At 40.7% G+C, this 27,388-nt stretch overlaps 2 protein-coding genes across 2 annotated transcripts in view; one reads left to right on the forward strand and one right to left on the reverse strand.

Moving 5' to 3' along the window:
• The window catches only part of ada (adenosine deaminase), a 34,343-nt gene extending 18,443 nt beyond the window's left edge, over positions 1-15,900 (forward strand). Inside the window, exons 6-11 of the mRNA XM_061982814.2 lie at positions 2,456-2,580; positions 5,574-5,645; positions 7,121-7,222; positions 7,335-7,402; positions 12,594-12,723; positions 15,100-15,900. Of these exons, the coding sequence (XP_061838798.1) occupies positions 2,456-2,580; positions 5,574-5,645; positions 7,121-7,222; positions 7,335-7,402; positions 12,594-12,723; positions 15,100-15,204 (602 nt within the window). The 3' untranslated portion in view covers positions 15,205-15,900. The remainder of the gene's footprint in view (positions 1-2,455; positions 2,581-5,573; positions 5,646-7,120; positions 7,223-7,334; positions 7,403-12,593; positions 12,724-15,099) is intronic.
• Positions 15,901-16,255: 355 nt separating this feature from the next.
• pkig (protein kinase (cAMP-dependent, catalytic) inhibitor gamma) overlaps positions 16,256-27,388 on the reverse strand; it is a 53,265-nt gene continuing 42,132 nt past the window's right edge. Inside the window, exons 2-3 of the mRNA XM_061982827.2 lie at positions 20,687-20,868; positions 16,256-16,848 (exon numbers count right to left, since the gene is read on the reverse strand). Coding sequence (XP_061838811.1) covers positions 16,769-16,848; positions 20,687-20,840 — 234 coding nt within the window. The 5' untranslated portion in view covers positions 20,841-20,868 and the 3' untranslated portion in view covers positions 16,256-16,768. The remainder of the gene's footprint in view (positions 16,849-20,686; positions 20,869-27,388) is intronic.

Raw genomic sequence — 27,388 nt, forward strand, 5'->3', positions numbered from 1 at the left:
GGTATAGTTGCCAGACGGAAACCATTTCTTAGTAAAAAGTTTGCGAACATGCACTTGAAAAACTCTCAGATTATGAGAAACAGAATTCTCTGATCTGATGAGACAAAGATTTAACTTTTTGGCGTGAATGTCAGGTGTCATGTTTGAACAAAATTGGTTGAAAAAACATGGCCACCATCAAGCAAAACCAACTGCCCATAAGTTACTGACCATTTTTCTAATGAATATACAACTTGGGGATCTCTTAAATTGCCTCATCAAACACTCCACAACGCTTGGCGCATAGAATTCATTGAATTGTTCCTTTTACAAAAATGTTGATCAATTGTATAATGGGAACAGTTTTAGATGAAATAGGAGCAAAAACATCAGCAGAAGCTCATTGTAGTGCATAAATGAACATGAAACTGGAAACATGAGCAATAGCTCATATCGGATAGTACACATGTGAACTCTGCAGCTGCTTCCTGTCCACAGCACTGCCTTTTTTTCTTTTTTTTTTTAGCAGTTTACTGAATGTCTGCTTTGGTCATTATACAAGATGTCATTGTCCTTGCATGACCTGTGCTGTTATACTTCGTATGGCCTGCTGAACAGTATAAAGAATCATCCCTTTTAATTTTAATTTAGCGGATTTGAGTAATATTTGTATACAAAATGCAGTATTGTAAATTGTGCTTATTATATATCCCTTTATTGATTTGCTACAGAACATTAGATACACCAACAGTTGCCTCTTGTGTCTTGATAGCACAAGCAGGTGGTTTGCAATGATAACATACAGTAGGGAAGACTCGAGGGTACAGTGAGGGCAACACAACTTGTGTTGTGGGTGTTAATATGAGGTGTAGTAAAATATCAGTTTACCCCAGCTGTTAAAAGTTAAACAACTGTTGTATATAGTTTCCACCAATTAGTAGCACTAAAACCCCACCAAGAACATTTACTTCTACGTCATTCATTGCAACATTTGAGCATTAGTGGGTAGTAACGGGCAACATTTACTCCATTACATTTACTTAAGTAACTTTTTGGATAAATTGTATATGTCAAGAGTAGTTTTTACTTTTACTTGAGTATTTTTGCGAAGAAGAAATATTACTGTTACTCTGTTACATTGAGTTTAATTTCGATCATTACATTTATTTATATAACAATTATTTATAATGATCAATCATGGCTTGCAAAGACACATTCTTATGTCAGTGACCCTGCTTCCGGCAGGCACTGTCCCATGACTCTGTTTGGCCAATCCAACGTAAGCAGTAGTGAAGTTTAATTCCATTTCACAAATCAAACAAGCACAAAGTATAGCTATAGGAAGCTGAAATAGGTCAGTATTTTTAAAGTATATGATAAAATAGAGACCTTTTTACTGGTTTAATAAGTGTCAGAATGTTCCCAAAGAAGACACCTTAATTGCATGACATGACCCGAGCACATCCCAGCTGTTTGAGAGAACTGCTGAACATCCATCCATCCATCCAATCATTTTTTACCGTTTGTCCCTCTCGGGGTCAGAAACCTCCTAAAACAGTTGACTAAAAAGCAATCTTTTTGTATGTCTTTGATGATCCTAATAACCACAAGCATCATTAAGCACATTAAAACATTACCAACAACATTAAAAAGCAGTGGAAAGTTGTACCTATTTGTTAGATCCGTAGCTTCAAAGTAACTAGCTCATTAGCATGTAGCATTATCTTCTTCTACTGTATTTACATCTAACATAGCTAAACAAGCTGAAATGACCACAATCGCCCCCTAGTGTACGAAAGGCACACTGTGTATGGCCAACAGTCACATTAGAGAGAAGAGCAGGGAAACTAAAACTTCACATACAGTTGTGAAAATAGAAGAAACTGCATTAATTTACAAATCAGACTAATTTAGTACATAGAAATGTACTGACTGTAAAAAGTGACATGACGTCAGACAAGGCAGAAAAAAAATCCAAATCAATGATAACTTTTAAGCTAGTAAAAAGAACATTTAGACCATGTGTTGTCATGTGTGTCAGTAGAAATGTTCACATTTCAATAATTCTACTTCCAACTAGAGAAAACATGTTGAAGTAAATAGTAAATACATTTTATGTTTTACAGACACACACGCCAACTACAATTGTTGTCCAAGAACCTTAAAAAATAACTACTAAATTAATCAGAAGTTAATCACAAATTACTCAATACTTGAATTTTTTTTTTTTACAGAATACTTATTTAAATAATTATTTCGATGACTATTTTTTACATTTACTTGAGTCCTATTATTCTAAAGTAACAGTACTCTTACTTGAGTAACATTTTTGGGTACTCTACACACATCTGCATTTGAGTCATCTTACCTAAAACAGTAGAATGTCTCAAAGTTCATGCTTACACATTTTGGCTGTTCATATCAAGTGATAATGCATTTTGATCTACTTACCTGTATGTGTTTTGTATGTGTGCAGGCTGGTCCGCAGATGTTGTGGATCTGTGTAAGAAGTTTCGCAACGAAGGAGTGGTAGCCATCGACTTGGCGGGTGACGAGTCACTCAACTGTGAGGCCTATCCAGGACACCGCAAAGCCTATGAGGTGAGCGTCTGCCTCAAGAAATACAGACAACAGAAAGCATCAGTAACCGTAATTACAAACCCTGTTTCCATATGAGTTGGGAAATTGTGTTAGATGTAAATATAAACGGAATACAATGATTTTCAAATCATTTTCAACCCATATTCAGTTGAATATGCTACAAAGACAACATATTTGATGTTCAAACTGATAAACTTTTTTTTTTTTTTGCAAATAATCATTAACTTTAGAATTTGATGCTAGCAACACGTGACAAAGAAGTTGGGAAAGGTGGCAATAAATACTGATAAAGTTGAGGAATGCTCATCAAACACTTATTTGGAACATCCCACAGGTGAACAGGCAAATTGGGAACAGGTGGGTGCCATGATTGGGTATAAAAGTAGATTCCATGAAATGCTCAGTCATTCACAAACAAGGATGGGGCAAGGGTCACCGCTTTGTCAACAAATGCGTGAGCAAATTGTTGAACAGTTTAAGAAAAACCTTTCTCAACCAGCTATTGCAAAGAATTTAGGGATTTCACCATCTACGGTCCGTAATATCATCAAAGGGTTAAGAGAATCTGGAGAAATCACTGCACGTAAGCAGCTAAGCCCGTGACCTTCGATCCCTCAGGCTGTACTGCATCAACAAGCGACATCAGTGTGTAAAGGATATCACCACATGGGCTCAGGAACACTTCAGAAACCCACTGTCAGTAACTACAGTTGGTTGCTACGTCTGTAAGTGCAAGTTAAAACTCTCCTATGCAAGGCGAAAACCGTTTATCTTAGATGAGCCTCAGCTCATCTAAGATGGACTGATACAAAGTGGAAAAGTGTTCTGTGGTCTGACGAGTCCACATTTCAAATTGTTTTTGGAAACTGTGGACGTCATGTCCTCCGGACCAAAGAGGAAAAGAACCATCCGGATTGTTATAGGCGCAAAGTTGAAAAGCCAGCATCTGTGATGGTATGGGGGTGTATTAGTGCCCAAGACAGGGGTAACTTACACATCTGTGAAGGCTCCATTAATGCTGAAAGGTACATACAGGTTTTGGAGCAACATATGTTGCCATCCAAGCAACGTTACCATGGACGACCCTGCTTATTTCAGCAAGACAATGTCAAGCCACGTGTTACATCAACGTGGCTTCATAGTAAAAGAGTGCGGGTACTAGACTGGCCTGCCTGTAGTCCAGACCGGTCTCCCATTGAAAATGTGTGGCGCATTATGAAGCCTAAAATACCACAACGGAGACCCCCGGACTGTTGAATAACTTAAGCTGTACATCAAGCAAGAATGGGAAAGAATTCCACCTGAGAAGCTTAACAAATGTGTCTCCTCAGTTTCCAAACGTTTACTGAGTGTTGTTAAAAGGAAAGGCCATGTAACACAGTGGTGAACATGCCCTTTTCCAACTACTTTGGCACGTGTTGCAGCCATAAAATTCTAAGTGAATTATTATTTGAAAAAAAAAAAAAAAGTTTATGAGTTTAAACATCAAATATCTTGTCTTTGTAGTGCATTCAATTGAATATGGGTTGAAAAGGATTTGCAAATCATTGTATTCCGTTTATATTTACATCTAACACAATTTCCCAACTCATATGGAAACGGGGTTTGTATGTATGTAATTTCTGGTGAACCTCACCTAATTGTAGATATAAAAACCTTGTCCGAAGCACTCCGCTTGAGTTTCAATGTTTTCACACAACTGTCAAAACCACTACTACTGTATATCTGGCCCTGTTCCTCTATGAGACATTTTACGTTACCACAAAGAGAACCTCTAATTCATAAGGTTGCAATAGTGGAGGCTTGTTCTTGTAACCGTCACCATGATAATGACATGTAATAAAACGAAACACAATTCAGAATAGGCATATAACTGGTCTGTAAATAAATAAACATAGTCATAAAATTGTACGTTATTGCGCACATCCACTTTAAGGCACAAATCTAACTAATCAGAGATGACGAAGACTAGCAAAAGAGAGAGCATTCATCATTCAAAATGTTTTTTAAAAATGCAAGTTTTTCCCTTATCACCATGTTTAAGATGGTATATTATGTGATCTGTGAAGAGGTGTTGGTCTTTGGGTGTGACTATTTGATCTTTTAAAGGGAGTACATAGAATGTACATTATGTTAATGTTGCTCAATGTGGCTTTAATTGGTGGTCATTGTTCTGAAAATGAGGGCAGCAAGGTGGAAGAGGGGTTAGTGCGTCTGCCTCACAATACGAAGGTCCTGAGTAGTCCTGGGTTCAATCTCGGGCTCGGGATCTTTCTGTGTGGAGTTTGCATGTCCTCCCCATGACTGCGTGGGTTCCCTCCGGGTACTCCGGCTTCCTCCCACCTCCAAAGACATGCACCTGGGGATAGGTTGATTGGCAACACTAAATTGGCCCTAGTATGTGAATGTGAGTGTGAATGTTGTCTGTCTATCTGTGTTGGCCCTGCGATGAGGTGGCGACTTGTCCAGGGTGTACCCCACCTTCTGCCCGATTGTAGCTGAGATAGGCTCCAGCGCCCCCGCGACCCCAAAGGGAATAAGCGGTAGAAAATGGATGGATGGATGTTCTGAAAATGTTTAAGTGGGTCATAATTCTATTACCAGAAACATTCTTGACTTGTTTCTTGACTCCTAAAACCATTAATCAGATTGAGTAACTAACTAGTTGAACCAGCAATCGGATCTCCTTGATAAAAAAGGGTCAATATAGCTTTATATCTATTTATTAGGGTGGTTGTAAAGCCAGCATAATATTGAAACTTTTCTCACACAGTGAGCAGCTGGCCTCAGGATAGACCTAGACCTAGAGTGTACAAAAAGGAACTCAAACAAGGGCTTTGGTTTCAGATCCTCTTGTCAAATATGCAAAGCAATGCATCTTACAAAGCAAACTTAACTTAGGGTGCTGTGCTAACTGACCGTTGTTTTGCGAAAGTGTGGCGTATTCTCGGGTAGATTTTACTGATATTTTCTCTGCTGGTCTTTGTTGACAGGAAGCGGTGCGTTGTGGGATCCACAGAACAGTCCATGCAGGAGAGGTGGGACCGGCCTCTGTGGTGAAGGAGGTAGGACAATAACATGAGACATTCCTAACATATATTGATGAAGCTGCAGTTGACAAACGTGTGAGACCATGTGTTAAAAGACGCAGCACCGTACAATGTAGAACTGTTTAGTTGGATATATTACTGAGTGTACTGTATATTGTTGTTGAAAGTGTCCAGGGTAGCACACACTTCACATTGCCAGGTTTGTCTGAAATGTATCTAATGACAGGATTTAGTCACTTCTACTTTTGATTGATTGATTGAGAAGTTTATTGACATCTTAAAGAATTTAATCCATGTAATGCTTTAAAAAGGCAAATGGATGTCACAAAAAGCCAAAAGGTTTGTTTCCATTGTGGTCCAATAAATGTTCATCACATTTGATACATTCAATAATAAAAGATATATAACCTGTAACGTGTATGTAAAAAAATATGTTAAAATATTGATAAATTATGTACATATACACCAAGGGTCACCAACGCGGTGCCCGCGGGCACCAGGTCGCCCATAAGGACCAGATGAGTAGCCCGCTGGCCTGTTCTAAAAATAGCTCAAATAGCAGCACTTACCAGTGAGCTGCCTCTATTTTTTTAATTTTATTTATTTACTAGCAAGCTGTTTTCGCTTTGCTCGACATTTTTAATTCTAAGAGAGACAAAACTCAAATAGAATTTGAAAATCCAAGAAAATATTTTAAAGACTTGGTCTTCACTAACTGACAAAGAAACAGATAACAGATGTGGTGTCCAGTTCAAAGTGTGACATGATTTATTTAAACATTTCAGAGTTGACTTTTGTATTTTACATGAGTTATTATTTGTAGAAACATGGTGCAAAGTAATTCATGATTTGTTAAAAAATGTTAGTGGCTAGCTAGTTAAAATGGGATATTGTGATTTCACAAGACTGTCTTAGAAGTGATCATTTGAAAATGTTCAATTTGAGAAATGTGCACTTAGAGAAAATATAAAAATAAAGTGTTGCATATTGATATTTATCTGTTTCTATATATATATATATATATATATATATATATATATATATATATATTGTGAGAAATCATTAAGATGATCAGTGTTTCCACAAAGATAAATATCAATTATTATTAATAATAACATAGAGTTAAAGGTAAATTGAGCAAATTGGCTATTTCTGGCAATTTATTTAAGTCTGTATCAAACTGGTAGCCCTTGCGATGAGGTGGCTACTTGTCCAGGGTGTACCCCGCCTTCCGCCCGATTGTAGCTGAGATAGGCTCCAGCGTCCCCGCGACCCCAAAGGGAATAAGCGGTAGAAAATGGATGGATGGAAAATGGTAGCCCTTCGCATTAATCAGTACCCAAGAAGTAGCTCTTGGTTTCAAAAAGGTTGGTGACCCCTGATATACACAGTATACATGTCAGGTGATTTGAAAAACAATATATACAAAAAATGGGGGGGGGGATTGTATACTATGTACACATCATCATGGCCCCTGTCTGATATTTTAGGCTGTAGAGGTGCTGAAGGCTGAACGAGTAGGACACGGTTACAGGACCCTGGAGGACACAGCGCTTTACAAACAACTATTGGCTCAAAACATGCACTTTGAGGTGAGGAGGCATCCTAATGTATTATGGAAGAAGATTTCCCTCCCATGTTGCCATACACTGCCCCCCAGCGGAGAATAAGAGGACTGTCCTACCACTGCTTCTTTACTTCCAGGTGTGTCCCATCTCTAGCAAGCTAACAGGTGCCTGCAACCCAGACTTCACCAAGCACCCTGTCATCACGTAAGCTTTTCCCAATTTAGCACGAAAGTCAGTGTGTGATCCATTTTTGCTATGTCTTTTTTGTTACACTAAAGTGCCCTGCTCGGATTTTTAATAATTTTGCAATTCCATCAAGTCAGTCTGCATGTGTTTCTTTCTCCCACTGTGAGTTAGGTTTCTGTTTCAATCCCGCCTTCCTATACTGTCAGACTTGGATGGCTTTGCACTTCAATACCACTGATTTGTTGTATTACTCAGTGTGTGTGTATGTGTGGGCGCGCATGTTAAGCATGGAGCATTTGGCAAATACATGGCCCGATGTTAAATAGAGAGACATACCGGTACTCAGTCCATTGGTGTTTTCAAGTCCTTCTCTAGAATGAGTGAAAGTAATTCAATTCAACACACAAGTAGTGTATTTTTACATTTACATTCAAATTCAATAATTGTAATATAGGTAATTACCATACTTTTCGGACTACAAACTGCTACTTTTTTGCGGCTTATACAATACAAAGGTACAGCTAGTCCAGGGGTCGGCAACCCAAAATGTTGAAAGAGCCATATTGGACCAAAAATACAAAAAAAAATCTGTCTGGAGCCGCAAAAAATTAAAAGCCATATTACATACAGGTAGTGTGTCATGAGATATAAATTGAATTAAGAGGACTTAAAGGAAACTAAATGACCTCAAATATAGCTACAAATGAGGCATTATGATGCAATATGTACATATAGCTAGCCTAAATAGCATGTTAGCATCGATTAGCTTGCAGTCATGCAGTGGCCAAATATGTCTGATTAGCAGAGGTGGGACCAAGTCATTGTTTTGCAAGTCACAAGTAAGTCTCAAGTCTTTGCCCTCAAGTCCGAGTCAAGTCCCGAGTCAAGACAGGCAAGCCCCGAGTCAAGTCCAAAGTCAAGACTGGAAAGTCTCAAGTCAAGTCCTAAGTCCTGCATTTTGGGTTTCGAGTCCTTTCAAGTCCTTTTAACCACAGACTAATATATTAACACAGATTGTGTATGCTTTTCAAACGCTGTATTTATTTATTAAAACAAGTGCATTTTAAATTGCAGGAAAGAAAATTGTGCTGACATTGCACTTTATGATAGCACTATTAACCAGTCATTTTAAACATTAACTCATTCCTTTACAGAACAAACAAATTGAAAAATAAAGTGCAAATGTACTTATTTGTACAAAAGTGTTAACATTGAAAAAACATGACATATACGTGAACATAACAAAAAAGTTGTACTTTTTATATGTCAGGGCCCTATGCTGCATTGCATTTGCAAAACACCAAATTAGCCAAGAGTCTGTCAGTCATTTGTGCACGATGGGGACGTAGTATGCTGCCACCATGGCTGAAAACTCGCTCCACTGGAGCACTGGAGGCAGGCACTGCCAAGACTCTCATGGCCACTCGGAACAGTGAAGGAAGAGTCTTCATGTTCAATGCCCAGAACAAAAGGGGGGAGAGAGTTGTTTTGGGTTGGTGCACTACTTGTAAGTGTATCTTGTGTTTTTTATGTTGATTTAATAAAAAAAATAAAAATTATTTCTTGTGCGGCCCGATACCAATCGATCCACGGACCAGTACCGGGCCGCGGCCCGGTGGTTGGGGACCACTGAGGTAAACAACCAACAGTATGTCAGAAAGCTAGCTAAAACGGTACACATATTCATAATATAGTATACATTTTAACTGACCTTTATTTTACTATTTTTGTCTTTTTTTAGGTGGCTAAAATACGCGGTGCTGCTGACCGCCGTCTAACGTTACGTGTGATATATTGACTAACGTAACCCTGCTTAAAAAAAATCACTGAACAAAAAGTATGAATAAGGTAGTGAACTGCAACAGATTCCCGTGTTTGCAATAACGTTATAACGTTAGCAGTGAGTTTACAGCCTCACTGATTTAACTACACAGCAAATAAAAGTCACGTTACTTAGCCAATAAACGTTATCTTACATTCAAAACTTACCGTTCTTTGTGCAACTTCAAATGCCGGACGAAGTTGGAAGTTGTTGCCTCTCCATCAGTAATTTTCGAACCGCATGTGCTGCATACTGCAAACCGTTTTGTGTTGACCACCTCGTAATTTTTATACCCAAACGAAATTATTTTAGGTATCATTTTTTGTTCACTGGCGTGTGGTTTGGACATGTCTTCTTCGTTGGTTGTCCTGCAATTTGATTGGATGAATGCTGTGTGATGAAAACAAAGTAGATCTAATTTGATTGGCTGTTGTACTGAGAGCACACATGCTGACACACGCAACGCTGATAGACAAGTACACAATGAAAAATACGGAGCGCTCCCGAATAACTTTTTCATCTTTGGGTTTTGGGGAAAGTAGCAAGTCATGTCAAGTCATGTCAATTCAAAAGGCTCAAGTCCAAGTGAAGTCACAAGTCATTGATGTTAAAGTCTAAGTCGAGTTGCAAGTCTTTTTACATTTTGTCAAGTCGAGTCTAAAGTTATCAAATTCATGACTCGAGTCTGACTCGAGTCCAAGTCATGTGACTCGAGTCCACACCTCTGCTGATTAGCACTCCAACAAGTCAATAACATCAACAAAACTCACCTTTCATGCACAACATTAAAAGTTTGGTGGACAAAATGAGACAGAAAAAGAAGTGGCATAAAACACGTCCTAGAAAGTCGGAGAAAGTTATACATGTAAACAAACTACGGTGAGTTCAAGGACCGCCAAAATTAGGAGGACAAAACAGCGCTCGACAAATACTCGAATCAGTGAAGCATGTTTAATACAAACAGTGTGCTTTATAACAATTAGGGAGGTTTGTGTCATGTTTGTCCTCCTACAGAAACCATATTAAAACAAAAAATAGATTGTTTTCCCCTCATCTTTTTCCATTTTTCATACATTTCTGAAAAAGCTCCAGAGAGCCACTAGGGCGGCGCTAAAGAGCTGCATGCGGCTCTAGAGCCGCGGGTTGCCGACCCCTGGGCTAGTCTATGCATTGTTCTTTGCTAACGGCTAAATTCTGGAATGGATTAAGCAAATATATCAAACGGTGTACTAAAGTGATCCACTTTAAGAAACTGTTCAAGCTCAAAGTGTTTACAAAGTACAAGGAAGAAGAATCCTCATAAACATCCATCCATCCATTTTCTACCGCTTGTCCCTTTTGGGATCGCGGGGGGTGCTGGAACCTATCTCAGCTGCTTTCGGGCGGAAGGCGATGTACACCCTGGACAAGTCACCACCTCATCGTAGGGCCAATATACAGGTAAAAGCCAGTAAATTAGAATATTTTGAAAAACTTGATTTATTTCAGTAATTGCATTCAAAAGGTGTAACTTGTACATTGTATTTATTCATTGCACACAGACTGATGCATTCAAATGTTTATTTCATTTAATTTTGATGATTTGAAGTGGCAACAAATGAAAATCCAAAATTCCGTGTGTCACAAAATTAGAATATTACTTAAGGCTAATACAAAAAAGGGATTTTTAGAAATGTTGGCCAACTGAAAAGTATGAAAATGAAAAATATGAGCATGTACAATACTCAATACTTGGTTGGAGCTCCTTTTGCCTCAATTACTGCGTTAATGCGGCGTGGCATGGAGTCGATGAGTTTCTGGCACTGCTCAGGTGTTATGAGAGCCCAGGTTGCTCTGATAGTGGCCTTCAACTCTTCTGCGTTTTTGGGTCTGGCATTCTGCATCTTCCTTTTCACAATACCCCACAGATTTTCTATGGGGCTAAGGTCAGGGGAGTTGGCGGGCCAATTTAGAACAGAAATACCATGGTCCGTAAACCAGGCACGGGTAGATTTTGCGCTGTGTGCAGGCGCCAAGTCCTGTTGGAACTTGAAATCTCCATCTCCATAGAGCAGGTCAGCAGCAGGAAGCATGAAGTGCTCTAAAACTTGCTGGTAGACGGCTGCGTTGACCCTGGATCTCAGGAAACAGAGTGGACCGACACCAGCAGATGACATGGCACCCCAAACCATCACCCAACCATGCAAATTTTGCATTTCCTTTGGAAATCGAGGTCCCAGAGTCTGGAGGAAGACAGGAGAGGCACAGGATCCACGTTGCCTGAAGTCTAGTGTAAAGTTTCCACCATCAGTGATGGTTTGGGGTGCCATGTCATCTGCTGGTGTCGGTCCACTCTGTTTCCTGAGATCCAGGGTCAACGCAGCCGTCTACCAGCAAGTTTTAGAGCACTTCATGCTTCCTGCTGCTGACCTGCTCTATGGAGATGGAGATTTCAAGTTCCAACAGGACTTGGCGCCTGCACACAGCGCAAAATCTACCCGTGCCTGGTTTACGGACCATGGTATTTCTGTTCTAAATTGGCCCGCCAACTCCCCTGACCTTAGCCCCATAGAAAATCTGTGGGGTATTGTGAAAAGGAAGATGCAGAATGCCAGACCCAAAAACGCAGAAGAGTTGAAGGCCACTATCAGAGCAACCTGGGCTCTCATAACACCTGAGCAGTGCCAGAAACTCATCGACTCCATGCCACGCCGCATTAACGCAGTAATTGAGGCAAAAGGAGCTCCAACCAAGTATTGAGTATTGTACATGCTCATATTTTTCATTTTCATACTTTTCAGTTGGCCAACATTTCTAAAAATCCCTTTTTTGTATTAGCCTTAAGTAATATTCTAATTTTGTGACACACGGAATTTTGGATTTTCATTTGTTGCCACTTCAAATCATCAAAATTAAATGAAATAAACATTTGAATGCATCAGTCTGTGTGCAATGAATAAATATAATGTACAAGTTACACCTTTTGAATGCAATTACTGAAATAAATCAAGTTTTTCAAAATATTCTAATTTACTGGCTTTTACCTGTATTGTACCTTATTAAAAATGGACACAATCGTATTTATCTCATAAAGGATGAATCAACACATCAATGACTTTTCTGTTATGTTTGATTAGCCGTTTGGAAACAATTAAGGTACGTAAATATCCAATTTCACAACATACCGGTGTATATCTGTGGGTTAAAGTCCAGTGCAGCTAATGTATGAAAATATATTTTTTACGAAGATTACTGGCTGCCGCTTAAATATCCATGCAGCTTATAGTCCGGAAACTTCGGTACTTCCACATTACAATAACAGATTATGTAAAATATTTTATATTTCTGAAGTAACATGCCCAACCTGAGGAAACCATATACAATCTATACACACATTTGTTGATGCAGTTTCAGAAAGGACAAAGCCAACTACTCCCTAAACACTGACGACCCGATGATCTTCAACTCTACCCTGAACCTTGACTACAGTACCGCTCAGGAGCATATGGGCTTCACCCAGGAGGAATTTAAAAGACTGGTGAGGTCAAATTTAAAGCAGTTTTCATTCACAGGTCATTTTTTCCACCATCTAAGCGCCACATGTGTCTATGTTACTGTATGGAAGTAATCGATGGACAACAACTGAAGTCTAAGCAGTTTCGGCCATCTTTTCCTCCTGCAGTCACTTGGACCTGAGTTAGGTTGTTTTTGACGTTCTCTTTAACAATCAGCTGCCCAGATGCTTGGGGCAAGGTTCTCATTTATTGCTCCGATAGATCACAACAAAAACATGAATGTGTAAAGGAATGAACTGATTGTGTGATGCTGTTGGAAAACTGTTGGCTAAACTTGTTAAGCAGCCAATGAGCAAGGCACCTTACCCATTTTACTACAGTTAACTGTGTTCTTGTTAAAGTAAAAGTTAAAGTACCGATGATTGTCACACACTCACTAGGTGTGGTGAAATGTGTCCTCTGCATTTGACCCATCCCCTTGTTCACCTGGGAGGTGAGGGGAGCAGTGTGCAGCAGCAGTGGCCGCACTCAGGAATCATTTTTGGTGATTTAACCCCCAATTCAACCCTTGATGCTGAGTGCCAAGCAGGGAGGTAATGGGTCCCATTTTTATAGTTTTTGGTATGACTCGGCCAGGGTTTGAACTCACGACCTACCGATCTCAGGGCGGACACTCTAACCACAAGGCCACATTACATTAGCATTACAAACACAAGACATAACAAGCCAGCTTGTTTTAATATGGCTGCTCATAAAAATATTAGTCACAGCAGTGGTGTGCCGTCAGGGCCAGCAAGGCTTTCTCTGCTGGCCTAACATAACCAGAAATCATGATCATAATTAAAGATACAATTATTTTTAAATTTACTTACCGGCACCCTAAATATCTAAAAGTATTCATATTCTTTTCATGTCATATTATGCACGTTCCAGTGCTGTTGGTTTTAGTTTTAGTTTGTATCCAATCAGAATTTAGCTAGCTTATGTTGCCATGCTGTACCAAATCTGCCTTCAGAATCAACAATGTGAGCGTTCGTGCACTCTAGGCCAGTGGTTCTCAAATGGGGGTACGCGTACCCCTGGGGGTACTTGAAGGTATGCCAAGGGGTACGTGAGATTTTTTTTAAATATTCTAAAAATAGCAACAATTCAAAAATCCTTTATAAATATAAATAAAAACCTATCTTTTTTTCCAAATAGTTCAAGAAAGACCACTACAAATTAGCAATATTTTGCACTGTTATACAATTTAATAAATCAGAAACTGATGACATAGTGCTGTATTTTACTTCATCTCTTTTTTTCAACCAAAAATGCTTTGCTCTGATTAGGGGGTACTTGAATTAAAAAAAAATTCACAGGGGGTACATCACTGAAAAAAGGTTGAGAACCACTGCTCTAGGCGATCGGGGACATACAGTTGACGGACAGTTGCGATAGCCAATCAGATCACGAGTTGTTGTCAGTAAGGCCTTCTAGACGGCCTCACGTTGAAAGTGACATTTACGCGTCCTGTGATTGGATACTCATCGGGACTGTTAGCGGATAAATTTGAGAACACATAGAGTTGAGAGATAGTTGCGATAGCCAATCAGATCACAAGTTGTTGACAGTAGCTGTTCTGTTACAACTAAATGTTGTAAACTCTTGTTGTTTAAGTGTGTCATGCTTGTCATTTAATTAACATTGTTAGGGCATGTGGTCAGGGCAGTTGATATATCTTTGAGAAGTGTGTACTTTGAATCAAACTTTATTGACCGAAAAGTTGCATAAGCCAAGCAGATACATTTACGGTATATGTTTTAATTGCTGATGCGTTATAATTTATTTTTAAATGCGCCAGAAAATAACCCGTTTTGTATACTGTTGATGTGATTCAATGACCAGTAGGGTGTAAATGTCTTCCTGTATAGTATTTCTCCAATGATTATGTGGTGACATTAATTATATTTTTTGAGAGGTAATCATTGCAGTCAAAGATCACTGAAGGCCTAGGTGGGAAACGCACGGCCCGCCACTGAGTCACAGTAATTATACAATTTTTCTCACCAATATGAACTACAGGTTTCACTATCTGTCGGCTTTACCAAGAGCAGTGTGATTTCTAAAATAAAATAAAAAACACAATGTATTTTGACACTTTACACAAACCTAACAGGTGTGCTACTAATACTGGCTAGCACTAGCACTAGCACCTCCCAACTTCTCCCAGATTCACACGGTAGTCCAGCGCCACCTAGTGTTACGTAGGTGGAATACCATGTAAACTATGTATCTATTTAAGTAAATCGATTGTGTGTGTGGGTGTACAATTAGTCAAATAGATTTGTGAAATTAATTGTACTACCTAAAATCAAATGTGTGCAGTAAAAATTTGCTTTTTTGGGTTTGTTTTGTAGAACATTTGTTCAGCGGAGTCTTGCTTCTTACCTGAAGTGGAAAAGAAGGAGCTGCTGGTCAAACTGTACCAGGCCTATGGTATGATACAGAGCACTGCCTTTTGAACCCTGACGCGATGCTGCTCTGTAACCTTTACCTCCACAGCAGACACAAAATAATGTATTGATCCTCTCCTGCCTGCTTCTGGACACTATATGAAATATGTCTTTCATATCACTGCCATCACTTTATGTTATTTCCAGGTGTTAATGCTCATGTACCTCAGTTTAAAGAGCAGCTGTCTGCTGGTGCTGCCCTTTGAAAGGGAGACGATTTATAAACAGTGTTATGCAATATTTACAACTAGCATTCTTTGTGTTTACATCAGTGGACATGTCAGGAGTACAGAACGTTGTACAGAAACACTCTGCAATTCCAAAAGGTACAATGTTCTTTTATTCTATGGCTATGGGAAGATTGTGGTGAAGAGGAAATGCAAGCTAAGGTATATTAAAAAAGGAGACATCACTGTGAAAAAGTAGTTAAAAAGATCCAATGTCAGACCAACATGGATGCAGGATTTATCAGGTAAAACAATTCAAAACCCAAAGTCTTACATTTGATTATTAGGTAGCGTACTACTGTCATAGAGCCACGCAAACCATTTCGTTTTTTTCAGAATCAACTTTCAATCACTTGTGGTGTATGTATTTATTTAAAAACATTTGTTTAGTAATTTCAATAATAAAAAGCACTTCCATTTATTACTGCCACATTTAAGACAACACACCTTTGACTAAAATAAAGCTGTTAAGAAACTTGCCTGCAGCGTATTTCTTTATGCGTCCTCAATTTGTCTTCATTGTGAAATATTTAGTCAGGCAGAACAGAGCTTAGCAAGGGAAATGGGTGAAAAAGGAAAACCCTACACAGCTTTGCAGAGAAACTGCAGTGTCATCTTTTGTTTGTGTATGGTGGAACCATGGGAACAAAGGAGGCAATGCTGAGTGGAAATGTTGCCACCTTATGTACACAAAAGCTGCATTCAATAATATTTATGTCTGTGGAGAACTGCACTAAAGAGGTGTTCAATCTTGCTTGGGCTGTTCCATATGCCGTCTTCAGCACAAACTTGCTAACTGACTTCTGTGGATCCATAAAACACCAACGTTACCATAGAGTCATAAGTATTTTATTACATAAAGAAAAGTCGCTATCACAAAGTTATCACTGAACATTTAGCAATAAATACCAAGTCCATACACGATGGTATAATGGCGACTAGGTTTCATACTAAAAACTGGCGACACTCGATAATGCAACAGTTCGAGAGGGTCACAAACACATAGAGAGAAAGAAAATGACAGATGGTTATGAGGTCACCCTCCATGATAGAGCTCCACATTAGGCTGGGAAAATGTTTCGACCAATCAAAATGGTGTCCGCTCAGTCTTCACATAAATCCAAAGTGTCTTTGCTTTCTTGTCCTATCAGGAATATAAAGGGACTAACAGAGTCCAAAGCAGAAGAGAAGCAGTTCTACTTCTTACTGGTTGTAATCATACCATCCCATGCAACTGGTGCCGGCAGGCTCCTAACAAGCCATCGGTGAGAGATGCTGCCTCCATCTCCCTCCACTCTCTACTGCTGTCTCTTTGCCTCTGGCCCACCTTCAGTGTGTGGCACATTTTAGGACGGACCTTCGCCTCCTTGGGCATCTTCACTGGTGGAGCCCTCAGCCTCAGGGGCTGGAGAGGCCCCAGGCTCCCCTTAAGGAAGGAAACACAGGCAAATAATTGAGCAGGGTTCAGTATAACACAATATATACACAAGCTGTAGAATGATAAATCATTCAGTGCTGCAGGAAATAAATATGTTCACAGGGTTACGAGGAACAAAGAGGCATTGCGGAAGGAAATACTTCCTCTGGTGACAATATGACAATTGGAAATCCAAATGAAAGACTTTGCCACACCAACAATGGGAGTGTGATCAGTGAAACTGGTTCTTATGTCACGGGAACTTAAATATCTAGGGTTTCCCCTACATGTTATTCCCCCTCCACAGCAAAATAAAAGCTGCCACAGCAAAAGAAAAGCTGCCACAGCAAAAGAAATGCCGCTACACCTTAAAAAAAATAGTTGTTTTTTTTAACATGAAAACACATTTAAGTAGCATATTGTTGTCAGGCTTGTCACTGACAGTTTGGTTATGTTTTGGTTTTTCCTCTGTGTTTGTGTTTTATTTTCTGTCAGCGCTCTTATTTTGGTTTCTTTTCCTGCACGTTACCTGAGCGCTTGTTTCCCTCACCTGTACCTGATTGGCAGTCTAGCACACCTGGTGGCAATTGCCAATCAGGCTACTTATTTATACCTGCCTCACCCTCCAGTTAGTGCTGGAGTATTGTTTGCTGTGAGCTGTTCCTGTTTGCTGGTTGCTGATAGCTGTTTGCAGCTTGCTGTCTCCTAGTTCCTCGTTTTCTGTTTGCTGGTTCAAATATCATAACACTTTTTATTATTTTAAGAAAACATGCTCCTGAATCGGCTGTTATAATAAGCGCTACAGCTGGTCGCGCACCTGATAAACCCTGGAACAAAGTTGGCAGAAAAGGGTATTTCAACTTAAATAATGCATTTCTTGTTCAAGCCTGTAAGAACTACCCACAATTTGACATTAGTACCGGCGGTAACGTCTAACTTTGTGCCATTTACGTCTTTGAATCTCCGTTTTAACATCTCTGTGTGGAGTTTACATGTTCCTCCTGTGCGTGTGTCGGTTTTCTTCGGGCACTCCTGGCTTTGTCCTACATTTCAAAAATATGTGTTTTAGGTTCATTGCAAACTCTAAATTGTCCATAGGTATGAATGTGAGTGTGCAATAGTTGTTTTTTCCATTTCCATGTTTGGCGACTTGGTTGGGGGCGTGGTTAAGAGGGGATGAGTATATTTACAGCTAGAATTCACCAAGTCAAGTATTTCATATACATATATATATATATATATATATATATATATATATATATGTATAAGAAATACTTGACTTTCAGTGAATTCTAGCTATATATATATATAAGAGAAATACTTGAATTTCAGTGTTCATTTATTTACACATAACACTCATCTACTCATTGTTGAGTTAAGGGTTGTTCTGTTCTCTGTCACTATTTTTCTAACCATGCTGAACACCCTCTCTGATGATGCATTCTGCTTCGTCTCCTTGTTGTGTGCGCAGTTGTGCACAGCACTCTCTAAAAGCCCTAGATGTTATTGTCACATACGCATGTACAGTAGATGGCAGTATTGTCCTGTTTAAGAGTGTCACAACATTGCTGTTTACGGCAGACAAACTGCTTTACGGTAGACGAAAACGTGACTGCTGTTGTTGTGTGTTGTTACCGCGCTGGGAGGACGTTAATGAAACTGCCTAACAATAAACCCACATAAGAAACCAAGAACTCGCTCTCGACCATTCAACAGTTATAACGTGATTGGGCAGGCATGCTGTTTATATTGTGGCAAAGCGGACGTGAAAACAGGCTGTCGACACGTCACTCAGGTCCGCATGGAGCTGGAGGGGTCGTGGCCTCCAGCTCCGCCTGAATTTTGGGAGATTTTCGGGAGAAAATTTGTCCCGGGAGGTTTTCGGGAGAGGCGCTGAATTTCGGGAGTCTCCCGGAAAATCCGGGAGGGTTGGCAAGTATGGTCAAGTGTGAGATAAAGTCATGTAAAAAATAACTATCAATTTAGCCAATGTCAGCCAGCTAAACTTTCTTTCTCATATTCATTTTTGTAACAGCTAATTGAGCAGCACAGTTACAGGACAAATTAATATTTCTGAATGAATAAGTCATCTTTGTTGTTAGTAAGCACATGCCTAAAATAACTTAAGCTGCATTTAGAAGTCGATGGAAAAATTTGAGCCATTAAATGTGTAGGCTTTAGTATCCGACTAATGTTTAAGATAATTGTTGACTAATCAACTATCAAAATAATCGTTAGTTGCAGCACTAGTAGCAAGTAACAACACAACAGTAACATCTTCCCTGACGAGCGTCGTGCATACACACGCAAACAAGCACTGGCGCCGCTGTAGTGGCTGCTGGTGGCAGGAGCTCTGTGCTCTTCTGTCATCCTTTGGTGTTCCTGATGTTTCCCTTTTTGTTTTCATGTTTTTTTTTGTTTTGCTTTTTGGTTCGGGACCCTTTGGGACTGTGTGACAAGAGGTGGCACTTTCGTGACTTCTGCGGTGCTTTTTTGTGAACTTCTGGATCTGCCTCCCAGGAGCCTTTTGGCCATGGAGACCAGCTGCTGAGTCTCTGCCACATCAGAGTCTGTTTGGAGAGACTGGAGGAGATGCGGATGAAGAGACAGGGCTGCGGAGTTTCACAGTTTCCTTGCTGAATGAGCAGGTATTGGACACCTCAGTCTCCTTAGACGCATCCTCGCTCATCCATGCGGACTAGACACTGGCCGAGAGTTGGTTGCTTTGTTTGGTCTGCTCCTGTCTCTGGCCATGCTCCCCCACCCCAGCAGACGATGGCGTGGTACACCGCAGAGGCCACCACAGTCTATGTTTTATTATTTATTTATTTTTTAACTTTTGTGGCTGTGTAGAAGTGGCTGGTTGCCTTAGCTCTGCTCTTTTAATGTCTTTAATGTCCTTTGTGTTCTTTGATGTTTCCTTCTTACACATATGTTTATGTGTGCTATGGTTATGATGTTTTTCCCCCTTGGCCTCAGTTTGGACCCCCTCTCCAGGGGCCCAGGCTTAGACTGATTTTTTTGATCTATGAATAGAGGTATTGCTTTTTTTTCCCAAAATACTGTCAGTTGTTTGTAGCCCGCAGCTAGCTTAGCCTACTTAATGGTACGTATGAAACTGAATCAAACATGCGTAGATTCAAACTTACTAGTCTGAAAATTACGTGAACACTCCAAAATGTGTCGGGTGATGTTTGGTCGTGTCATGGCTGGTATCCAGGCCATTCGCTGTTTTTTAATTAGCTTACTAACCCGACATCCTTGGCCTTGCTTCTACGTTGGAAATGAGACACATCTCCCCAAATCGTTTATTATTTCTTTTTATAAGTAATTATGACAACCATTGCAGCAGTTATTGATGAAGCACATTTGCACCATGTTTCAAACTTGTTAAAGAAAAGAAAAAACTTTAGGACAGTGTCTTGCATTCAACCATGTAAATAGCTATTTAGATGCCAGCAAGACCCACAATACATTGCGTTTTCATGTACATGTTCAAGTCCTATTGTGAAAGTAAACTGGATAATTTATTTTGTGTTTGTGCATGACTTCCTGTCCGACACAAGCAAATCTTAGCTAAATTGGTCCGGCGTGTTGCGAGGAGAAACAATTAGAAGCTCTGTGCATATTTAGCGCAGGGATGCGGTACTGCACCGACATGGCTGCTCTGTTCACATTGACTAGACTGGAGACGGGAAGAGTTCACCGCGATAGCGCCGCCATTCCGCAGCCGTTCTGCATTCAATGAAAACTCAAGGTACAATGACACAGATTTTACATGAAACGGTGCCCGGCAGGACTGGCAGGATTCAGTTGGTACCAAAAAAGTATCAGATTCAGTACCGACCTGCATCCTTCAGCTCCATCCCTGCCAAGTCTTTAGTGACGTCACTGGTGCTGGCTGCTACTTTCTCCTCTCCTGCGATGTCTGGCACTGCATTCCTACGGCCGCTGCGATCACAGTTGATGAAATCGGAGTACGACGCCTCCACGTCCATCATCTGTCCATGACCAGCGTTCTCATTACACCTGTATCAGAAGGAAGAGGGTGGAGGTCAGACGGTTTTAAGAGTCGACTCGGCTACATGATCAGCTGTGCAGGGTGATAGATTTACCTTTTCGTAAAAATATGCTATTATATAAAAATAAACAATCTATCTACATCTGTCTAGTCTCATGTTGACACATGATTTTTAAAAGCCATAGTTTTTTTTATCCCTCGGTAGAAAAACTGTTGTACTCTTTTTTTTTGGTTAGCAGCAAAGCTTATTCACACAATGCTAATCACTTAGGATAAAGAAGAGCAGAAACTTTAAAATCTACTACTAATACATTACTAATGATATTTGTTGGCATTTAATGGCAAAAGTAACAATGTTCCCTAAATTTGTATTGTTATTTCTGCATGGGAATAATTGATTTATACTGTAGACATGCGTGCTAAATAAATGTCCTAATTGCAACAAAACAAAACAAAAAGTTCTTCAAATCTCTGACGGCTTTCTGCATGAACAATTGTACCACTAAGCATGGGTCCATTTGTCCGTCCTCAGAAGAAAAAGGCGGCACTGGAGAAGCCCTGATGAATATGAACAGTCTAAGTCAGTGGTTCTTAACCTTGTTGGAGGTACTGAATCCCACCAGTTTCATATGCGCATTCACCGAACCCTTTTTAGTGAAAAATAAAATGTTTTTTTTTTTCAAATTCAAGGCAAAGTTATATGTTTTTACTGGTGCACAAAATGAACCGTGCATGAACATCACCTTGTTCAAAGAACAAAACCAACACAGTGCATGAACTCACAACAAATTACACACCTTACACACATTACCATGAATTGATTAACGTGGACTTAAACAAGTTGAAAAACTTATTGGGGTGTTACCATTTAGTGGTCAATTGTACGGAATATGTACTGTACTGTGTAAACTGCACTGTTTCATATAATGTATTCTATTCCTTTGCAATCTGCTAGTAAAAGTTTCAATCAATCAATCAAAAAACCTGCAAATCAGATGGAAAATTAGAGGGAACATTGTTTGGGGGTATCCATAATACGCTGATAGGGACAAGTTTTTATTTACACGATAAGTCGGATGTCTCTTTACCTTCGTGGTGGAGGCTCCGCCGAACCCCTGAAGCAGACTCACCGAACCCCTAGGGTTTGATCGAACCCAGGTTAAGAACCACTGGTCTATGTAAAAGAGCTTGAAACTATTCAAAGGACAAGGAGAGGTGGGGTTAGAAGAACCCCCCCACCCCCTCGCCATTCATTCCCATTCTGTTTCCTGTTCTCAGTCTATATTAAAGTAGGTCAGGAACCTGCCAAGCACCACCACACTATACAGCTGTTAACTCCTAAGAGGAAGCGCAAAAAAAGACCAGTCGAGAAAGATGACAGAAACTGTGTTCAAACACTGTCACAGCTGATCCTCCTTCATAAAGCTGTCTTTCCCTGACGCTTTGCATGATTAGCTTGCATTTGGAGATGTGAGGGGGCAGTGATGGGACCAACTACCCAGGGATAAGTGGCAAAGTGGCTCGAGACAGTCGCCCTGTGGGCTTCAGTCTCTGAAGATGTCCTCATCGAGCGAAAGGGAGGCGTGACCTCTGACAGCTTCACAGTTGGCCACTGGAATAAAACATGCAACAAGCCGTGACTCAACAGCTGAGCAGAGATTAATCGGTGACAAACATTATTGAGTCTCAAAGGAAAGGAATTGGGGGGGAATAAAAATGAGCTGGCAGGCACAGTTACAAGACACTGACCTCGGGTCAGTCCGTTCCCAGACGCTTTAACTCACATTCCTTTTGTAACATTAAACCATCCATGCCGTTTTGTTTCTCCAATGTTCAGTATGTGAGCACTGTGCCAAAAAGAAAGCCTTAGGGTCACTCTCACTAAAGTCACAAAAATGAATGCCGCATTCTTTAGCAAACTGAAATGTTTTGCACTGGAGGTACTAGGCCTGGGCAATATATCGATGTTATTGATATATTCGAGATTTTAGTTACAGACAATATAAACATTTTTTTTAAATATATTTTTTCTCTCCTCTCGCATACTTTTGTAACTTGCACCGTCCCCCATACTTCCTTAGCGGCACACCTAGAAAAACATGTCTGATGCTAACGGTAACGAGAGCGAGACGTTTGTTCCAAAGAAAAGAAAACTGTTGTCAGTTCTTTGGTTTATTGGTTATAAAAGTGTAACAAATAACTGCATGCTGTAAAGTTAGTTTAAAAAATGGAAGCAGCACAACAAACTTATTGATTGATTGATTGAATTATTTATTTCAAACCTGCACAGTACAACAACACACATTTTTTTTTTTTTTTTTACATTTTGGCAGTGACATTTATGCAAGGCTTGAAAAGGGGTTGGATGAAACAAATGCTTATAATATCCCAACCCCTCTCACTCACTCCACATTTAACATAAACAATATAATACAAGAACAATACTATACAAACAAAAACAAGAAGAGCTCCTGTACACTAACAATACAATAGTACCACTGTTACTGTGAGACAAGACAAGATGAGACAAAAAACACACACACACGCACGCACGCACGCACGCACACACACACACACACACACACACACACACACACACACACACACACACACACACACACACACACACACACACACACACACACACACACACACACAACACACAAACACACAAACACTCTCTGACCATACACCTCTCTCTCATCTGAACTCGAACCCTCAGTCGAGTGCGGGAAATACAACTCTTTACAAGGCTGTGACAACAAACAGGCGTAGTGGGTAGAGCGGCCGTGGCAGAAACCTGAGGGTTGCAGGTTCGCTCCCCGCCTCTTGACATCCAAATCGCTGCCGTTGTGTCCTTGGGCAGGACACTTCACCCTTGCCCCCGGTGCCGCTCATACTGGTGAATGAATGATGAATGAATGATCGGTGGTGGTCAAAGAGGCCGTAGGTGCAAATTGGCAGCCTCGCTTCCGTCAGTCTACCCCAGGTCAGCTGTGGCTGCAAATGTAGCTTACCACCACCAGGTGTGAATTAATGATGGGTTCTCACTTCTCTGTGAGCGCTTTGAGTATCTAATAATAGAAAAAGCGCTATATAAAATCTAATCCATTATTATTAACAAACTACTGGTTAAAAGCAGCTTACTATGGTGGAATCATTTACAAAAGGTATGCATGATGATACCATGTCTAATGAAAAAGAAGCACAATAAAATACGATCACTGAAGCAGTGATCACCGCCAAGATGTGTGAATGAAAAAGTCTTTCTTTACTTGATTATTTATTTGCATACAATGTAGATTACTACATTTTAACATTCCATACACACTAATAAGGAGCCCAGAATACTTAATGGAAAAGCCTGCATTTATGCACTTAGTAAAACTATAGTCATCTCAATGTTTTACTGGATTATCTATTTGCATACAATACAAAGTACTACATTTGTATTTACATAATTATTTTATTCAGACAGAAATTTGCACAACAATTTTGTGTACAGAAGTACTTTATTTAAGAAGAATTTAAATTTTGCACTTTGATAATCTCAATTTGGAGATAATTTTTTTGCATGCAATGTGCAATGCTACATTTTTGTTAACAAAAGTATATTATTCAAGACAGAAGTATTGCTTCTTAGAAGAAGCTCTTTAATTCTTTTAAAAAAAAATCGATAAAAAGTAAAACATTGTATCTGGTTTAAAAAGAACAATATTTAAATTAGAATTTTGCTAAGGGAAAGACGCAGTGCATGCAGTGTCATTTCAAACAACTAGTTATAGTAACGTTTTGAATTATCCTTGTCATTTGTATTCAATGGTTTCTGTAAAAAGTAGGGGGAAAGAAAAAAAATTGTAAATCTAACTTTTTGGGGGGGGGGAATCTGAGATTTTATTTTTAGGCCACACCACTCTACAAAAGGACTCAGAATTTGGAATGCTAATGTAGTGTGATCATCTGTTAGTCACCACAACAGACACGTTGTACTGGTGAGATGAATCACAGTCTCACAGGTTCATAATTTTTTTCCCCACAAGCTTCCCACCCTAACAACTGTGGATTCACTGGATGCATAAACTTCACAGTAACCCAGCCAGCAGGGGGTGATCAGGAGTTTAGAACATTGGTAAGCTGGCTTTGTATGCATCTTCAGTCTAGGTCTAAGACATAATTTTCACAGTTGATTGATGCTCTCTCGTAAAATAAGCATATCTCAGATTTTTTTTTCTTACTCAAACAGTTCATGTCATCATCCATCTTTTTTTGGGGGAAAGGGCATACCGTCTAATACAGTGGTCCCCAACTACCGTCCCAGGGACCGGTAAATACAAATTGCTACCGGGCCGCACAGAAACATTAATTAATTTATAAACTACCACATTTTCTCCGCCTTAACTTTCGCCTGTCCCACTAAACACACAAATATGCTTGTTAATAGATGTACAACACCTTTGTTACAGTACATGGGACAATGCACATTAATGGACATATAAAATGTTAATGTGCCAGATGGTAGCCAAAGGCTAATTTCCATCTGCAGTGCCCTGCAGGGTCATTGTATATAGCAGGGGTTCTTGATGCTTTTGACTTCAGGACCCAACTTTTCCACTACAGATGAGCCCGGGTACCACTCCTATATTAACACTGAATTAGTAATCTTATTCTTGTTTTTGATCATATTTAATAATTATATCCAAACTACTTACAGTTTACTACCTTGTCAAATTATATAAAAGCATGTGTTAATCACAAAGATTACATGACTAATTCAACAAATAAACCTTAGGCTCAGGTCAGGCTAATTAGAAGAAGAATTACTAACCAAATAAACAATACATTGATAAACAATATGTATTATGTTGTGCTAAAATAAATAAACTTAACCATCCATCAATCCATCCATCCATCTTCTTCCGCTTATCCGAGGTCGGGTCGCGGGGGCAGCAGCTTAAGCAGGGAAGCTCAGACTTCCCTCTCCCCAGCCACTTCGTCCAGCTCCTCCCGGGGGATCCCGAGGCGTTCCCAGGGCAGCCGAAAGACATAGTCTTCCCAACGTGTCCTGGGTCTTCCCCGTGGCCTCCTACCGGTCGGACGTGCCCGAAACACCTTCCTAGGGAGGCGTTCGGGTGGCATCCTGACCAGATGCCCGAACCACCTCATCTGGCTCCTCTCGATGTGGAGGAGCAGCGGCTTTACTTTGAGCTCCTCCCGGATGACAGAGCTTCTCACCCTATCTCTAAGGGAGAGCCCCGCCACTCGGCGGAGGAAACTCTTTTCGGCCGCTTGTACCCGTGATCTTGTCCTTTCGGTCATGACCCAAAACTCATGACCATAGGTGAGGATGGGAACGTAGATCGACCGGTAAATCGAGAGCTTTGCCTTCCGGCTCAGCTCCTTCTTCACCACAACGGATCGATACAGCGTCCGCATTACTGAAGACGCCGCACCGATCCGCCTGTCGATCTCACGATCCACTCTTCCCCCACTCGTGAACAAGACTCCGAGGTACTTGAACTCCTCCACTTGGGGCAAGATCTCCTCCCCAACCCGGAGATGGCACTCCACCCTTTTCCGGGAGAGAACCATGGACTCGGACTTGGAGGTGCTGATTCCCATCCCAGTCGCTTCACACTCGGCTGCGAACCGATCCAGTGAGAGCTGAAGATCTTGGCCGGAGGAAGCCATCAGGACCACATCATCTGCAAATAGCAGAGACCTAATCCTGCAGCCACCAAACCAGATCCCCTCAACGCCCTGACTGCGCCTAGAAATTCTGTCCATAAAGGTTATGAACAGAATCGGTGACAAAGGGCAGCCTTGGCGGAGTCCAACCCTCACTGGAAACGTGTCCGACTTACTGCCGGCAATGCGGACCAAGCTCTGACACTGATTATACAGGGAGCAAACTGCCACAATAAGACAGTCCGTTACCCCATACTCTCTGAGCACTCCCCACAGGACTTCCCGGGGTACACGGTCGAATGCCTTCTCCAAGTCCACAAAGCACATGTAGACTGGTTGGGCAAACTCCCATGCACCCTCAAGGACCCTGCCGAGAGTATAGCGCTGGTCCACAGTTCCACGACCAGGACGAAAACCACACTGTTCCTCCTGAATCCGAGGTTCGACTATCCGGCGTAGCCTCCTCTCCAGTACACCTGAATAGACCTTACCGGGAAGGCTGAGGAGTGTGATCCCACGATAGTTGGAACACACCCTCCGGTTCCCCTTCTTAAAGAGAGGAACCACCACCCCGGTCTGCCAATCCAGAGGTACCGCCCCCGATGTCCACGCGATGTTGCAGAGTCTTGTCAACCAAGACATCCCCACAACATCCAGAGCCTTAAGGAACTCCGGGCGGATCTCATCCACCCCCGGGGCCTTGCCACCGAGGAGCTTTTTAACTACCTCGGCAACCTCAGCCCAGAAATAGGAGAGCCCACCACAGATTCCCCAGGCCCTGCTTCCTCATAGGAAGACGTGCTGGTAGGATTGAGGAGGTCTTCGAAGTATTCCCTCCACCAA

Source organism: Nerophis lumbriciformis, linkage group LG01, assembly GCF_033978685.3.
Source record: "Nerophis lumbriciformis linkage group LG01, RoL_Nlum_v2.1, whole genome shotgun sequence".
NCBI classification, from domain to species: Eukaryota; Metazoa; Chordata; class Actinopteri; order Syngnathiformes; family Syngnathidae; genus Nerophis; species Nerophis lumbriciformis.